Below are 17,221 nucleotides of genomic sequence, written 5' to 3'. Positions count from 1 at the left end.
CAGGCATGGTGAGACGGGAACTGTTGGTTTTGCAGCGAAATATAAATAAGAATGTTCCTGAAGCAAGGAGCGTTTTTTTTTTCATACTAAAATATGAATGTGCAAGTGAAGTTAATAGTTGTGGGGTTATTCAAAGTATAACAGAACCTCCTTAAAGTACTTTGTTAAACCATACCATCGAGGTTTAAAAAACACAAAAACTAGCTAGACCTACATCACTGAAGGGTTTTAACCCCATAACATGTCATAAGATTTAATATAGGCAAACATAAAATCAACAACAAACATAACAAAGTTTGTGATAGGGCATAAGGGCAGTCCACAAACAGGCATTGGCATGAACAGACATATGCATTTTAGTATTGAAATAAAAAAAACAACTAAACAAAATCAATCGGAAGTCAATCAATATTTACATTTGACATTACATTTAAAGCTATTGATTTGCTACGCTCTAGCTTTGATTTGACGGTTATTTCCATGATAGTTAAGTGACAGCTCCTTCCACCGTAGGGAATGGCCTATGGGCTGTATGGATTAACTATATTGTACCGATTCAGGAGATGACAGTAAAACGATGTGACAGCTACAAGACTGCCTATGTTATGACGCACACTATACATGAGGGTGAACAGTAGTGTGCACGTGCGATTTGCATTGTACCTTGTTCAGTGTACATCAGTGTTTACATCAAACTGCTACACTGTGTAGGTGCATTTGTCGATGAGAGACATTATAAAGCTTTGCACCAATCAACCGAATGCTAAAATGTGTGATGTTTACCATCAGATCATGTTTTTGCATACAATAATTTAATCTCTGCACTTTTTAGCTTTAGATCTAAAAAAAAGAGTTAGTGAACATAAATATACATGGAACACGTGAATGCAACAACAACAAACATGACACATACGACAAGTAAACAACACATCTGAATGGGCACATTCAGGTATAAGTTAGTGATGAAAACAAATCTGTCTGGGAATAAAAACTTTGGAATGATACAACGTGACGACGGGTTTTTCCGGGCCCGCTAAAAATATCTCCTGCGTCCAGCAGCAGAGCAAACATTCAAGGCCGCTTACTTCCACTGCCTGGGTCCATTCTGAGGAGCTCTAAGGGCTTAGCCAGAACTGGGTTTTGAATTTGCGCAGGAATCACAGCTTTACGAATATTCCTCCGCTTGATTCAAAATATCACAGGGCCCTATGTTTCCCCCCAGGCGCCCAGAATACCACAGCTGGGCCTGGGGAGACTCGATAGTGTTAAGCTTACACAAGCTTACACAAGTTTTGTGACCCCTACCCTATCCCAAAACGGCCATGCATGCCACCAACATCCCTGTTCCTGTCCCACCTCCTGGGTCCATGTTCGGGTATGACCTGGCATGGTTTGGCAAATCATTATCTGCAGGCTGTTTACACAAAAATCAGCATTAAGATGACAGCCTGACCCATATTACACAATTGACCTATGTAGGACACATCCTTGAGGCTTTACAATGTTATTGTTAGGTAGTACACTATTACAACTATTGGCATGTGCAGCTTAAGAGGTGTAGGCAAGAATGCAAAGTATGTCACTTCTTAATCTTAACACAATAGAGTAGTGAATAGAAGCACATTATGTTAACAAACCGTGTTGGCATAGCTGCCCACACAGCTGCTTTTCTGTTATTACGTTGCATAAGCAATAACGTTCCTTATTGAATAAGGTATTGTTAAAGCGATGTAAAATGTATTATGAGAAACACACGTGTGGCCAAATGTGGATATTTGATGTGACGTAACACCGTCCATACAACGCAAAGCGACGTCAACAAGTGTGGCTCTGCAATGTCGATCAGCTTATTGAGTGATCATCGCCTGTCACTCAAGAGTCAAACACGGATCATCCTCTTTTCGGGGGGCTTTACGCCGATATGATCGCGTTTCATATAAAACCTCAAAACGGCGACGCTGAACGAAAAAACGAGTTTTGCAAACCCAATACATGACGGACGGGTGGAGGTTCAGAGCAGGCTGCACACACCATCACCCGGGGCTAAGCACATCCGTAATGAGGAGGGTGGGTGGGGGTGCAGTTCTGGAAGATTCTGTGGGAATCTTACGAGTGGACCCCGTTTCACCAGAGTGTTGTGGGGACTGTCTCTCCTCCTGGTTAGCCTGGTGAAACCATAACGCCGACAATAACCGGGGTCCGGGCGAAGCCCTAATAGGGTGAGTCTTTCCTGCAGCGATGGAATAACATTGCATGCAAATCTTTTTTTGGAGGTATAAGACTTAACGTTGCATGCCGTTGCACGTCATAAAGATTCCTTTTAGATAGATTTTTTTTATTGTGGTGGCTATGCTAACTAGCTGTTCAGTAGCCTCTGGTCTAATAACAGTAAAACCTTGTGGGTCGCACTACTGCACGATGATGTGGACAATACATCACGATACGTCTGAAGTCTAGACACCACGGTCGGGATTAACCTGTCCGTCATTACATACTGACAGCTGCCCGTCAAGCTGTCAGACAGGCATGAAGACCCCCATCCAGCTGCGCTTACCCAGATGTACACACACGCTGCTATCAAAACGAATAGAAAATCACAATAAATCACAATTACTACATTAAACCACTAACAAACCTTAAATAATACACGTTTAATAAACGTGATTCGTCGTACACATAAACAAACAACATATCCTATCTTGAACTCGGTAAGCCGGGGACACGGTCCACCTGAACCCCGCTGTTATCATCCTAGACTGCGTGGAGCGAAACGCGCCGAGCTAACGCTCACAGTACGTATAGCCGAGGCTAACGCGCCGAGCTAACGCTCACAGTACGTATAGCCGAGGCTAACGCGCCGAGCTAACGCTCACAATACGTATAGCAGAGGCTAACGCTGCCAAGCTAACGCTCACAATACGTATAGCAGAGGCTAACGCTGCCAAGCTAACGCTCACAATACGTATAGCCGAGGCTAGCGCTGCCTGGGTAACGCTCACAACACGTATAACCGAGGCTAACGCGCTGAGCTAAAATGCCCACAACACGTATAGCAGAGGCTAACGTTGCCAAGCTAATTCTCACAAGACGTATAGCCGAGGCTAACGCTGCCAAGCTAAAGCTCACAATACGTATAGCCGAGGCTAACGCTACCATGCTAATCAATACACACAGAAGAGTTAATATAGCGACAGGCTAACGTCACCAAGCTAACGCAATATAGAGAATAGCTAAAAAGCGACAGGCTAACAACACCAAGCTAATGCTTACAATACAGAACAGCTAATATATTCTTTATGGGCGAACCGGGGATAGAATGAATCTTATCAATCCATCATGTTACAGTTGTTGCTACAAAATGTGTTTTATTTCAGATCCAATGAATGGAGTAGAGTAGACTGATCTCTACTGCTCCCTGTGAAGATGTCAAGTAAGCAAATGGATGAAGTCAAGCTTTGCTGAACCTGCAAGTTGACCATCATTACACTCATTATACAATAGGGAATGTTAGATGTATGATTATATTATTAATATTATATAACTATTATTATATAACAATGTTATTATTATTATTTATTAGTTATTATTTGTTATTATTATAATTTGTATTATTATTATGATTATTATATTAGTATTGTTTTATATTTCTTTACATCCACCGTGTAAAGTACACATGTTTTAACTGACATGAGTATAAAAGTTCTGGAGAACTACTTATGTTGACGTCCTTTTCCACGTTTCCATCACAACAGAAAGGCCCTATGCCCCGCCCCCTCCCCCAGCCCCAACAACTGTAAGTATATAACTGGACCTCGGCTTGTACTTTGGGTCTAACGAATCTACTCAATTAAATCGTTTTTGCCATTTCAAAAATAAATATTTTTGAATGCATCATGTAGCCATTATGCATTTTTAAGTAAAAAAAAAAACAGTAAAAAAATATATATATTGAATGGACTACTGCTAAAGGATTATTTCCTTTATCATAGATTTAGATTTAGATTTAGGGCATTTAGTAGACGCTTTTATCCAAAGCGAGTACATACAGTCCAGCATCTCCTTCCCATTGGTTTGTATCGGCTGCTCATACCCTCTCTGCCATCTCTTCTTCGTGTCCCTATCTCATTCGACCTCATCAGCAAATTCCCAACACTGCCGGATTTGTGGGGTACAACCCATACAGCCACCTGGCCTACAACAACTACAGACTGGGAGGGAGCCAAGGCAGCAACAGTCGGGTAACGGTATGAATATTAACCTAGAGGAAAACAAGGTGACCCACAATCAAAGGCAAGGTCAAATCTGGCTGTCATTCTCCTCCCAGTGTAACACAACATGACACCCTCAGACCTCCTAAGAACAAAGTATAACTCTACTTTCGGAGAATGAATAGGCACACAGCTGTTAAAAATACAGGGTTTTTGTTACCATGGAATAAAAAACAGTATTTTTAACAGCTGTGCCGCCATTCATTCGCTCCAAAAGTAGAGTTATACTTTGTTCTTAGGAGGTCTGACAGTGTCATGTTGTGTAACGAAAGCAAGAGAAAGAATACAAATTAAAATGATAGACACCCGGTCATAGGTCAATTAGATGACTGTGTTCCACTAGCAGACCTTATTGAACGTGGTGTTACGCAATGTTGCCTACTTGCCTTCATTATAGTGCAGACTGGGTCAACGAAATTCCATCTATGTGCGTTCAGATTCCGCCCGCCTTTCAGTGTCTGCACTGCTACCTAACCCCCCCCCCCATTCTAAGCAGCCCATGCCATCCGCGTTGCCATGGCACCCCAGACCCGCTACCCAGCATGGTGTGGGCTTCTGAGCAGTAATTAAGGCCCTGCCTGCTGCAGTTGTGGTTGACTGAGTCTAATAATGGCATTATGTCTCGCAGTGGGCAATTCTCAGCTTCACTCTGACTTTCTTTTATTTTTTTGGACCATTTTCCGCTGGTCAGTGCAAATTCATCACACCCTATGGGGTTCCCGACTTCTGGTTAGGGTTTAAACCTCCTTTTAATTAAAGCGGGTTAATATAAGTTACTAGGGATGACTGATGCGTGAACGTTTTCCCTTTTTTGTGTGTCATTAAAGCATGGAGTCATTCTGCTTAGCAAGTGAATGCAACACGGCTTCTGTTATTATCCAGTCATTTCCGGATCCAGCATGCGCCTTGTCTTAACCACAAAACATTTGTAATACTTCCCAGAATACCTCTGGAATAAACATCCCAAAGCCGCCAAAACCCCCTGACAAGCCTCTGATGCCCTACATGAGATACAGCCGGAAGGTAAGAGCAGGAAGAGGTACCCCTTGTGGTTCACGCCGTGGGCATCGTCAATCACCAGGGCACCGATTGGTTTTCAATGAAACGCAGCCACACGCGAATTGCCATGTCCTTGGTAATACATGAATCTGTGTCGGCCTACACGCCTTTTACCTTTTTTATTTTGACTTATTTTGACTTATTTTGACATATTCTTATTTTTACTTATCTATTTACTTTATATTGTATTGTTGCTGCTATGTTGCTGTTGAGGTACCAAGCATAATCATTTTACTCGTTTTACTTGTATAATAGGAATGTAATAAAAGCGATTCTGATTCTGATTCAATCATGGTGGAAGAGAGCGGTTTAAAGGTAGCCATCCAGACTGCAGCACACACTTAACTGTGTTTTTATCAACTCTGAGACATAGCTCAAATCGCACGGCCTCTTCTGGTTTGTGACCTCTCTAGCCGAGAGATTTGCAGCCCCTCCGGTCCCATCCGTCCCTGTGCCCATGTCTGGTTCTCATCACCAGGTTTGGGATCAAGTGAAAGCCTCCAACCCCGATCTGAAGCTCTGGGAAATTGGGAAGATAATCGGTGGCATGTGGAGGGACCTAACTGATGAGGAGAAACAAGATTATCTGAACGACTACGAAGCAGAGAAGGTTGGTTTTCCTCTAATGAGGGAGTTTTGAAGTGGGGGTTTTGTTGGGATGTTGACTGGTTACCAGTAAGAAAGTGTCTCCCACAGTTATGGGTCCCTCTGGTTCCTCCATTCCTTCCTACCTCACACCTCTGAGCAAACACACTCTTCTGCTCCCAGCGTGTGATGGAGGCAGAATGATGGCACCCAGGGGAACCGCATGTTTTTGTGTCGGCCCGTCTACTGCCCTTCTGTGTACCTCGGCTTAGCTCAGGAGGCGTAGCGGGTTGGCTGGTAACCGGAAGGTTGCTAGTTTGATCCCCGGCTCCGCCTAGCTGAGTGTCGAGGTGTCCCTGAGCAAGACGCCTCACCACGACTGCTCCTGACGAGCTGGCTGTCGCTGGCAGCATCTGCTAAATTCCCCAAATGTAATTGTCTCTCTCCCCTGCCCCCTGGTCATTGCTGCCGCGTCTCCCGCTGTAGATCGAGTACAACGAGAGCATGAAGGCGTACCACAACTCCCCGGCGTACCTGGCCTACGTGACAGCCAAGAGCCGAGCGGAGGCGGCCCTGGAGGAGGAGAGCCGACAGAGGCAGTCGCGGCAGGACAAAGGAGAGCCCTACATGAGCATCCAGCCAGCCGACGACCCAGATGGTGAGGGACTGTGGCGAGATGGCCTCCCCAGATGTTTCACAGGCTTGCACACGCACATGCACTTACAGACACGCACGCGCATGCACACGCACACACGTGCCCATATACACAAACACACACACACACAGTGCCACACACATCAACTCATACACACAAATACATACACACACACACACTTGTGCACATGTACAAAGCCATGGGACCGAATGCACATACTCACAAACACATACAAACACACACACATACACATATTCGAGCATGCACACACACGCTGCATGCGTGCATGCACACATACTCTCCATAGTCCTACAGCCACATCGCTGCCAGTCCCCACACCAGAGCCTCTCTCTTATCTAGTTGCCCCCTCCCCCTCCTCCAGAAAACGATGGCTGGATGTTTGAGGGCTACTTGAACGACTTGACCAGTTTGGAATTAAGGACGCTACCAGCGTTTAAGCAGAGAACTTGTGATATTAGCTGTTGGAATAGCTAGCAGTCTTAAATAAACGTAGGCACTAAAACTCTAATGTGTTTCTTATTCTAACTTGGAGTGTTCCTGATGGACGACACCGGGCAATAGCCATGATTGCATGCAATTGTAAGATCAGTTTAATTAGGAAAAGTCAGGGGCATGATGTGTATGCATTAACACCCATAATAGACCGCCTGTGGGCGTCTGACCTTCCCCAAGACAGGCACTTAGGCCTTCGTTGTTGCCATGTTTGGGAGGCATAGGTAAAAACAGCAACGAGATCAGCAGCAGTGCGCGCTTGTTTACATGTCTATTCGCAACTTTGTTCAGGTTTATGTGACTAACGTTTATTTCATAACAAAGCATTATAACATTAGCATTTGTTGCAGGATTGCCGTTTGTAGTCTGCATTTAGACGTAGGGTTTTGCCCCACTCATAACACGGAGGGATCTGTTTTTCATTATGGTCAAATTGGACATAATGACCTATACTTGCCTCTGTGTAAATGTAGTAATCGTCCCCATGAGTTTATAAAGACCAGCCCTAAATGTGTGGATCTTTTTTCCTACATCGAAACATATATTTTTGTATGCCAGTAGCAATAAGTAGACATGAAAAGTTTTTCCTTTGATAGATGGATGTGTTACATAATTCACCCTGAAGGACGAGGCTGGTGTAATTGTGCGGTTTTCTTTTTATTGCCAAAAACGTCCTAATAAAACGACCTAAAACGGTGTTGTTTTTCCCTTGTTTGCCAGTATTGTCCGTCTGGCAAAACATCTCCCTGATCCCCATCATCATCATCTTCGTCGATGTAAGACTCCCATCACTGTCCAAAACAACAAGTGAAGGAGGAGCCTAACCCCCCTGTGGTTAGGCTCCAGCAGGGTTAATCCTCAAACTTCATTATAGTGCTACTCCCTATACCGCCCTGTTCCTATTCAGACCTGCATGTGATGACCCTACAAGACCTTTGTTTGTCTCCCCTGTTCTGGCCCGACAAAAAACTATATAACAGCCATACCCAACCCCAACCCTTTTTTTTTAAATTATTTCTTTTAACCTTTATTTAACCAGGTAAAAGTCTCATTGAGGTTAAAATCTCTTTTTCAAGAGAGACCTGGCCAAGAGGGCAGCATAGAGCAGGCAAAACCTATGTTTCATACAATCAAAACGCACAATTTACAGACAATTAAGAGACCGTTTTGGGATTTCAAGTAAAGAATTATACACAGGTACAATGTCCAATATTTCCAAATAATAAGTCCTTAAGTAATGGGGACTTATTATGTGGAAAAATTTGTCGTTCGGTTCGGGAACGCGGGCAGGGCGAGAAACCCAGCGGCTCTGACGGTCCTCCTCACCCTCTCCTCCCTCCTCCCTCGTCCTCTTCTCCCTCCTCCCTCCCCCCTGCTCCCTCCTCCCTCCCCCAGACTACGACGACGGTTTCACGGTGAAGCACTCGGCCACCGCCCGCTTCCAGCGCAACCACCGGCTGATCAGCGAGATCCTGAGCGAGAGCGTGGTGCCGGACGTGCGCTCGGTGGTGACCACGGCCCGCATGCAGGTGCTGAAGAGGCAGGTCCAGTCGCTCATGGTGCACCAGGTACGGTGGGGGGGCTTCTGCATGCTTCCCCGCTCCCTCTGTTTAGTGGTCCCTCAGTGGTGGTGGTCGTCTGGCTGTGGTGGTGCTGGTGGTGCTGGTGGTCGTCTGGCTGTGGTGGTGGTGGTGGTGCTGGTGGTCGTCTGGCTGTGGTGGTGGTGGTGGTGGTGGTGGTCGTCTGGCTGTGGTGGTGTTGGTGATTTTCATTTGATTTACATTTAGGACGCTTTTATCCACAGTGACTTGCAAAACAATAATTACAAAACAACAATATATGTTGGTAGAGTAAAGATATTCATAGAGAATATCTTTAATATAATTGTTAGGTTAACCCATTTCCTGTATACAACAAAGATAGCTAGGATAAGACGCTGCACAATGCTAAGTACTATTTTTTAAATGCCATGGTGATGGTGATGGTGGTGGGCATGGTTGGGGTGGTGGTGTGGGCTTTGGTTGTGATGGCGATGATGTTCGTGAGGGTGGTGGTGGTGGTAGTGTAGGCGTGTTGATGGTGGTCGTGGTCGCGGTGTGGGCGGGGGTCAGGCGGTGCGGAGGCGGGGTCTGACTGGCGCCCATGTGTCTCCGGGCGGGTAACAGAGGAAGCTGGAGGCGGAGCTTCTGCAGATTGAGGACCGGCACCAGGACAAGAAGAGGAAATTCATCGAGGCCACCGAGTCCTTCACCAGCGAGTTGAAAAGGGTAAGAAGGAATCGCTCTTTTTTTTTTTACACGTCGCTGGTTGGTGTTTGCAGATGTTTGCTCGAAAGAGTGGAGCCGGGCTGTTTGGAAGGCGAGAGCTGCGTCCTGGCCAGCAGCTGCTGCTAACGTCGGCCACATGTGTTGGCAAACACCTAGCTGTCATCGTCGTTCACAATTTGTGGACCATATTATGGAGTTGTGGTGAAGCGGAACGCTGCGCAGTGTTTCTCAGTGCAGTGACCTTTTCACATGAGTAGGTGGCACTGTTCCCCCCTCTACACACACCTCCTGAAGCAAGACAAGCCAACAGGCTCTCCTCCAACACTCACTTTCTTTATTTCTTTCTTTCCTTCTTTCCTTCTTTCCTTCTTTCCTTCTTTCTTTCTTTCTTTCTTTATTTTCCTCTGCTCAGCTTTATATTTCACAATTGCGACACCCTTGAATGATCCCAATATGTTAAAAGCAGAAGCGAAACATGAAAGCATATAATTTTCCAAAACCAAACCAAAGCTGAGTGAAACCGTTCCTTGTGTAGCGTTGACATTGCTGTTATTCTTATTTCACGTGATCCTTGTGACCTTTTCGCATGTTATTCTTTGAGCTCGTAAAAGAAGACTTATTGATCCGACCCCCCCCCACCCTCCCCCCAGCTGTGCTGTCTGAAGGTGGAGGTGGACATGGAGAAGATCTCCGCTGAGATCTCCGCGGCGGAGGAGGCGTCCCGCCGGCGCCTGGCGGAGCGGGACAAGGAGGCGGGGGCGGAGCCGGGGGCGCGGGAGGCCCCCACCTGCGTGCTAGCGGAGGAGGAGAAGCACGTCTGCGCCACGCACGGCGGGGGCAAGCCGCCGCAGAACGCCACGGACGACGACGCCGACGCCGACGGCGTCAAGGACGGAGAGGAGGCAGAGCCCGGCGCCGCGGACGCCACGGGTAAAAAAAACCGGCACCGTGCACAGACAGCGTAGAGATGGTTCTGGAGGTAGATCGGGTTGGCTGGAAGGTTGCTGGTTCGATCCCCTCCTACTTGAGTGTGGAGGTGTCACTGAGCAAGACATCCTCACCCTGACTGCTCCTGACGAGCTGGCTGTCGCCTTGCGTGGTTGACACCACCGTTGGTGTGTGAATGTGTGCATGAATGGGTGAATGTTAGGTAATATTGTAAAGTGCTTTGAGTGGCCACTGGGTAGAAAAGCGCTAAACACAGTCCATTTACCATTTAGAGATGTGTCGTACCGTGAGGAGAGAATCCTGTTCTCACTATGACGGCTGCGTGTCTTAACTCTCGTTCTCCTCCCCCTCCCCCTCCTCCTCCTCCAGTGAAGCAGGAGGCGGAGTCCCAGCCCGGTGGCGGCGGCGGCGGCGAGGAGGCGGCCTCGGAGGACAAGGACAGCGTCCACGAGGGAGCCATGGAGGAGGGCACCAGTGACAGCAACACAGGCTCGGAGACCACCTCAGCCCAGACCGAGGACGCGCCGCCCAGCGAGCAGGCCCCCGAGGGCCCGGGACCCCCCCGGGGCCGAGTGGCCCACTGAGCAGCCACCACCTCATCTGTAACGCTCTGCACAGTAGCATCTCAACCCCCGTCACCACCTCCATCCCGACGGGCTCCATCTTGCCGAACACGCCCCCCAGTTAGCATCTTTAGCTTTAGAGTGCGGCGCTGGCGGTGGCGGCGGCGCGGTCACAATCATTTTGAAGCGTTTGCAGTCACGTCGCCCCTTCGTAAAAGCTGATTTAAATACTGCACTTTCATGGTGTTAACCGGTACACTTGTCGACCAATCAGAAACCCTGAGCCAATTGCAGCGGAGCCAATCACAGCTGAACACAGGAAGGCGTGAGGGCCAAGACACTCCCCAGTGGGGGCCCCGCTGAGTCCCTCCCCAGTGGGGGCACTCTGAGTCCCTCCCCAGTGGGGGCCCCCCTGAGTCCCTCCCCAGTTGGGCCCTCGTTGGGGGATCGGTCTCAGTGTGAGGGGCCCTTCAGATGCTCCGGGGGGGCCCTTGTCGTATGCAGCCCAGCAGGGGGTCTTTAGCGGGGGCCCTGCCTTCCTTGTGTAAACAGCGGGTAAAAAAGAGACAGAAGGGGGAGGGGGGGGAGAGTCAAAGACGGCAATGAGTCGGCCCCGGCTGGGGTAACCATGGCAACGCTTCTGCAACAACAGCCAACGCCTGTCTCGAGAGTTTGTGTTTTTAGACAGGTGATTCATCGGCTCCGGTTGACACATTGAGGGGGAGAAAAAGATGTCTGGAGGAATCCCGTTTGGAGAAAACTATACGTTATTATTATTTCCGCCGGCGCAGTGTCTTACTTGAAACCTAGATGAATGCGAAACGCTGGACGAAGCGTAAACAATTTGGCCCGCTCGCTCACTACTTCCTTGGCCCACCCACAATGAAATTCCCGCCGCTGCCGCCACCACTGAAGGGAGCTTCCAGGCATAGCGTCCAGGCTTCAGGCAAAGCCCTGATTAAAAATAAACCCTGGAGTTGGAAGCACTTGAAGGCCCACAATGCACGGCCCTCCTCCTCTCCCAGGTCGCTGGCTGGGGGCAGTGAGCCATAGCAGCAGCCACACCGTGTGAATACACAATTGTTTTGTGCCGGGGGCCAATTAGAATGAGTCTCTAAACCGTCCTGCCACAGCACATGAATATCAACACATATCTCCCAGTCATACGCTCTACGCACTACATCTGGCTGACTCCAGATCATTGCAATTTAGGTGTGTTTCAAAAGAGGGAAAATAAAAATAAGGTGTTATCCTCAACTTTGTCATTTGTACTGTAATGCTGCTTTTTGTTGTTATTTTTGCATGAAGTCGCTGTTAAAAAAACAAACGAGAACCGTTCTGTTGGGTTATTGTGACGAGTGCAGTAAGGTGTCTCTCATGTGGAAGATGATTGGTTTACTCTTAGCATCCGTGGCGGTGATTCAGTGACAGTGTCGTCTCAGGAGTTTGTGGTCACTAGTAGCTTTTTTCTTTTTTTCTGTGTAATTTATTATCCAGCAATAGTATCCTATCTTGTGTATGGGCTGAGACTGAGCGCCTGTGCGTCACGTTCTCATCAACGCCATTGAACCCGTCCAGCCACCTTGTTCTCGAGTTTGCTCGCTGCCAATCAAGCCCCAAGCAGCATGCTTGGAACATGTCCACAGTGTTACACGATGCACACATTATCGATGTTGCAATGTTCAGAAGAAAACAACAAAACTACAACACTTGTTTTGTTGTCCAAAGCTTTGCTCGTAAACATTGTGTTTAAAATGACCATTCTTTTGTTCATATTTATATCAATAAACTTTTTTACCCAGAAGACACGTTTGCCCTTTTTCTTTGTTTTGAAAGTGAGAACCATTAAACATGAACAGATGAGAAGGGGACATCTTGTGTACCTGATTGATGCATGAAGGTGCTACCTCAGCACTGCAGACAGAGTTGAACTACACCTTGCAAGCCTAAAGGTCAGGGAAGTGGTCGGGGTGGGGTGGGGTGGGGTGGTGGGAAACAGGTCTTCCTGTTTTGAGTTTGTTTGAACTGTACTGCTGTTCAGTTGTGCCAACATACAGGTAAAGCACAATGTTAAAAGAAAAACACTTTTCACCTGGTTCATAACCATGAACATTTGATTCCTCTTTTTAACAAAATCAGGCAATGTCAGGAGTTAAAACAAGATTTGTTTGTATGTAACTTTGTAACTCTCTGCCGCTGGATACAACGTTAATGTTGGCCAGCACAACACAATCATCCAATCGTGTCATAGCATGGTTCTGCCTCCCCATATACAGTATATAGCATGCAGCCTTTTAAAACACAGCTGGGTATTTTCTTAGGAACTCTTGCAATACAATCAAATGTATGGGTGATACTGCAATGTGCCCCCTTCACTCTTCAGGAATCTTGAATATCCAACTAAGTTTGAATTGTCTGGATGAGCGGTTCTACAGAAAGCTGCAAGGCCTGTTTGAACGGGTACTGTACACACACACTGTAATGTAGAATATCCATAGAAGCTGTGATGCACCTTTTATTAGCCTTACAAATCATACATACAAGTATACATTTTAAGATATACTTTATCTAATCAAGATAAGATGTTAACATGAAGAAATATTCATCTAATTCGCTTTCACATGGGTGCCATCCTACAATTTATTTCAGATCTGCTCATAAAAAAAAAAAAAATGAAGTGTTATACTTAACTTTCTCATACAAAAGGAACCTTGAATATCCAACTAAGAATGAATTGTTGGATGAGTGATTTGACAGAAAGATGCAAGCATCAACAGCAGAGGCCTAGCTAGGCCTGTTTGAACGGGCACAGTATACTAGTTTACTTAAAATAAAGCAATTCTAACATTTCTTTTCTATTCATTTCTATGCAGGAGCCCAAGAAGAAAAACAACATTAGTTTAGCCATAGTAACAAAACAACACCCTAGTGATGTCTTATAATAAAAGACTGGGTGCGAACATAGCGAAGACCCCTGATAGACGTTGTGGTTTACACCACCTGAGTGAAAGTTGGATAAACCACACTGGAACAGGTGTGCATCTCTGCAAAGCAGTGTGCACTGAGACAGAGAGTGTGTCTCTGTGTGTGTGTGTGTGTGTGTGTGTGTGTGTGTGTGTGTGTGTGTGTGTGTGTGTGTGTGTGTGTGTGTGTGTGTGTGTGTGTGTGTGTGTGTGTGTAGTAAGAGACACAACCTCAGACGTCTAGCAACCTGTGTTCAGATTATTTACTTGCTTTCGACTTGTTTACTTCACCTTAAAACCAAAAAAGTACCACTTCCTTATACCTTCCGTGAGAAGAACAGGGTAAAAAAAAACAGCCTCAGAGACCATCGACCATAGATCATCGACTTTCAGTGTCAGGTGAACGCACTGAATTGTGTCTGAGAGCATCACCCAGATTAACTGGTTGTTGTACAGGACCCTGTGCTTTTGTCAGAGCTACCGTACCGTCTTAGCCCGCCTCTGGGTTTCCTCCCTTTGAAGTTGGTTCTCCTACAATAAACTCCTCACTGAGGAAGTGAAGACGAGGCTGGGGCGACATGGCTAAGGTCAATGGTGAGTACCTTTGAGAGATATGATAGTTATCAGAAGAATATGAATAACAGACTCATATAGTTAGGAAAATGAATAGAAATGTGAACTGTAACATCAAGTTGATAGAGTTCATACAATTCCGTAAGCATTATTAAGTAGCATTTCAATACTATAGTAATAAAGATTGTATCATTATTGTTATTAGCAGAAGTGGAAGTAATAGTGATATCAATCGTAGTAGTATTATGTATATTGCAGTTCTTGTGAAATTAAACTTCAAAGCATGCAATTACTTGCAGTTACTAACTACCTGCAAACCATGCATACAATGCATGAGGGCTTTTGAAGATGACAATGCTATTGATTAATTCAGTTTGGGGTTAGGGTTAGATACAAAATAGAGCTGAATTAATTTCTCATTACTTTGACACTTTCAGTAGTGATTATGGAATGAATTTAAACAATTCTCTAACCTGTTAGTTGTGCTGAAGTCACCTTATCCACCCCCATCTCACTGAATTAATTCCCTATCTGTGTGAATGTTTTTGATTAATTTGTATGCTATTGTGTTACATTATGATATTATTGGATAATAACCCTATCCTGTTTTTCAGCTTTTCAGATATTTGTACCATCTTTGTTTATTTGGATTGTCAATGTTAAGGTAAGCAATGTAGACTATATCCATAGAAGCTGAGATGCACCTTTTTAACCATACAAATCTGCAACATTTCAAGATAAGGATGGTTACATAAAAAAAATATGAATATTATTTGCTTCCACATGGGTGCCATCCTACAATTGATTCCAGATCTGCTCATCTCAAGAACAAGACAAAGAACCAAATCAGGATAACACGACCGAAGGCTATGACTACTATGACAGCACTTTGGACTACACTATGTACGTATCCCTGTGCAAGAAAGCCGACGTCAACCATCAGTTCCGTCTATGGTTCATCCCCCTGTCTTGCACCATCATCTTCATCCTGGGCCTGGTCGGCAACTCCCTGGTCATCTTCACCTTCCTCTACTTCCGCCGACTCAAGACCATGACCGACGTGTACCTCCTGAACCTCGCCTTCGCCGACCTCCTCTTCACCCTCATGCTTCCCTTCTGGGCCGCTAACTTCCTGGCCGAATGGGCGCTGGGCCTGGCCATGTGTAAGGTCATGTACACCGTGCACAAGGTCACCTTATACAGCAGCATACTCCTGCTGTCCTGCATCAGCGTGGACCGCTACTTCGCCATCACCAAGGCCGTGTCGGCGCACCGCTACCGCACCAAGACCGCCCACCTCAGCAAGCTGTCGTCGGCCGTCATCTGGGCCGTGGCCCTGGTGTCCTCCGCCCCTGAAATGAGGTACACCACCGTCCACCACGGCACCTGCACCCCTTACCTGGCCATCAACTCGTCCTACAGCCTCCGCGTCGGCATCCAGAGCGCCCAGATCGCCCTGGGCTTCGTGGTGCCGCTCCTGGTCATGACCTTCTGCTACAGCGCCATCGCCGTGACACTGTGCCAGTCCCGCAGCTTCGAGCGCACCCGCGCCCTCAAGGTGATCTTGGCGGTGGTGGCGGCGTTCCTCTTGTGTCAGGTGCCGTACACGCTGTGCCTGTTTGTGAGCACTCTGGACGCGGCCAACGGCCGGAGCGGAGACTGCGCTCATCAGATAGCGCTGCTCTTTGCGAACGACATCACCCAGTTCCTGGCACTGTTCCGGTGCTGCCTGAACCCCCTGGTGTACGGCTTTATCGGGGTGAAGTTCCGCCTGGATCTGCTGAAGCTGATGAGAGAGGTGGGCTGCTTAACCCACGAGCGGTTCTCTAAGTACAGTACGCCCTCTGGCAGGAAGAACAGCGTGGCAGACACAGAAACCACCACCACGTTCTCCCCTTAAAGGTGCTGAACCAAAGCTATCATTTGAGTTTAATGGGGAGGAAATGCCACGGCCGAATGCCGGCTTTCAGTGAGGGAAATGCGATGTGAAAATATCTGTTTCAGGTTGACTGCACCTGCCTCGTATATTTAGATTCAATTTATATTTTTAGGCAGCTCCCTCCTCGATTATGACCAATCAAGGCATCTCTTCCCTGATTGTTGCGGGGGAATCTACCTTGCCTTTCCACCACAGGTGCGTGAATGCAACACATAGGGACATTATTTTGTTTATTTTCAAAATCCTACTCCCTTGATCTTTCATGCTCGCTCTCTTTACATCTTGCATGTCTTACCTACAGTAGCTTTAAAATGAGGACATAATGGACCAGCTCCACACTCTTTAACAATGGACCTCACCATAGCATGACCACAGAAAAAGAAGATGATTAATTGACATGAGGAATAGAGCCAGAATAGAGCTGTAGAATGAGCTGATCAGTCTGGTATGAATGACATATTGTGTATTTTTGTCAATTGCATAATTTTTTTAAATATGTAACAAGGTCCTAATTTAACAATTGCTCAGTGATATATATATATATAAGAGTTTATAGATAGACTTATAGGGAAGTGCTGGACAGTATTTGCTTTCTAAATTGTTATCTATTCCAAAATGTAACTCTCATTTGTAAAAGTGATGATACAATCATCGTAAATCTATCTATAACTATAACCCTATCATTATACTTTTCCATACACATTCTTGATTTGATTCAAAACAGTTTAAGTGCTTCTGATTACGAAACGCCTGAACGATGAAACATTTCCTCACTAAGTGACGTGATGTGAGGGTTAATGTGGGTGAATATGGGGAACTGTAAAATGTAAAGCGTTAATAAACTTTTTTTGGTCATTTTGTTCTGTAAATGAGTGACTTGTCTTTTCT

General features: G+C 46.2%; 2 protein-coding genes across 2 annotated transcripts; both read left to right on the top strand.

The window, feature by feature from the left end:
- Positions 1 to 2,120: 2,120 nt before the first annotated feature.
- LOC311340235 (SWI/SNF-related matrix-associated actin-dependent regulator of chromatin subfamily E member 1-like) lies at positions 2,121 to 12,639 on the top strand. The gene is made up of 11 exons (XM_084465120.1): positions 2,121 to 2,219; positions 3,375 to 3,430; positions 3,753 to 3,793; positions 4,140 to 4,238; positions 5,211 to 5,291; positions 5,806 to 5,937; positions 6,399 to 6,570; positions 8,476 to 8,648; positions 9,246 to 9,347; positions 9,998 to 10,277; positions 10,665 to 12,639. The coding sequence occupies exons 2-11, from the start codon at positions 3,424 to 3,426 to the stop codon at positions 10,877 to 10,879; spliced, it is 1,302 nt and encodes a 433-aa protein (XP_084321246.1). The 5' UTR covers positions 2,121 to 2,219; positions 3,375 to 3,423; the 3' UTR covers positions 10,880 to 12,639.
- Positions 12,640 to 14,371: 1,732 nt separating this feature from the next.
- Positions 14,372 to 16,294, top strand: ccr7 (chemokine (C-C motif) receptor 7; the record flags this gene model as incomplete). Its single annotated transcript, XM_084465121.1, has 3 exons — positions 14,372 to 14,415; positions 15,009 to 15,058; positions 15,206 to 16,294. The coding sequence occupies exons 1-3, from the start codon at positions 14,400 to 14,402 to the stop codon at positions 16,292 to 16,294; spliced, it is 1,155 nt and encodes a 384-aa protein (XP_084321247.1). The 5' UTR covers positions 14,372 to 14,399.
- Between the last annotated feature and the right edge of the window lie 927 nt (positions 16,295 to 17,221).

This window comes from Micromesistius poutassou, assembly GCF_964030765.1.
Source record: "Micromesistius poutassou genome assembly, chromosome: 3".
Classification (NCBI taxonomy): domain Eukaryota; kingdom Metazoa; phylum Chordata; class Actinopteri; order Gadiformes; family Gadidae; genus Micromesistius; species Micromesistius poutassou.
The sequence above is the reverse complement of the archived record's forward strand: the minus strand, read 5'-3'. Positions and strand labels throughout refer to the sequence as shown.

Excerpts from the sequence above, each read along its gene's own strand:
- LOC311340235 (XM_084465120.1), top strand. Across the intron at positions 4,239-5,210 it reads GCCAAGGCAGCAACAGTCGG|AATACCTCTGGAATAAACAT; the intron begins GTAACGGTATGA and ends AATACTTCCCAG. Across the intron at positions 9,348-9,997 it reads TCACCAGCGAGTTGAAAAGG|CTGTGCTGTCTGAAGGTGGA; the intron begins GTAAGAAGGAAT and ends CCCTCCCCCCAG.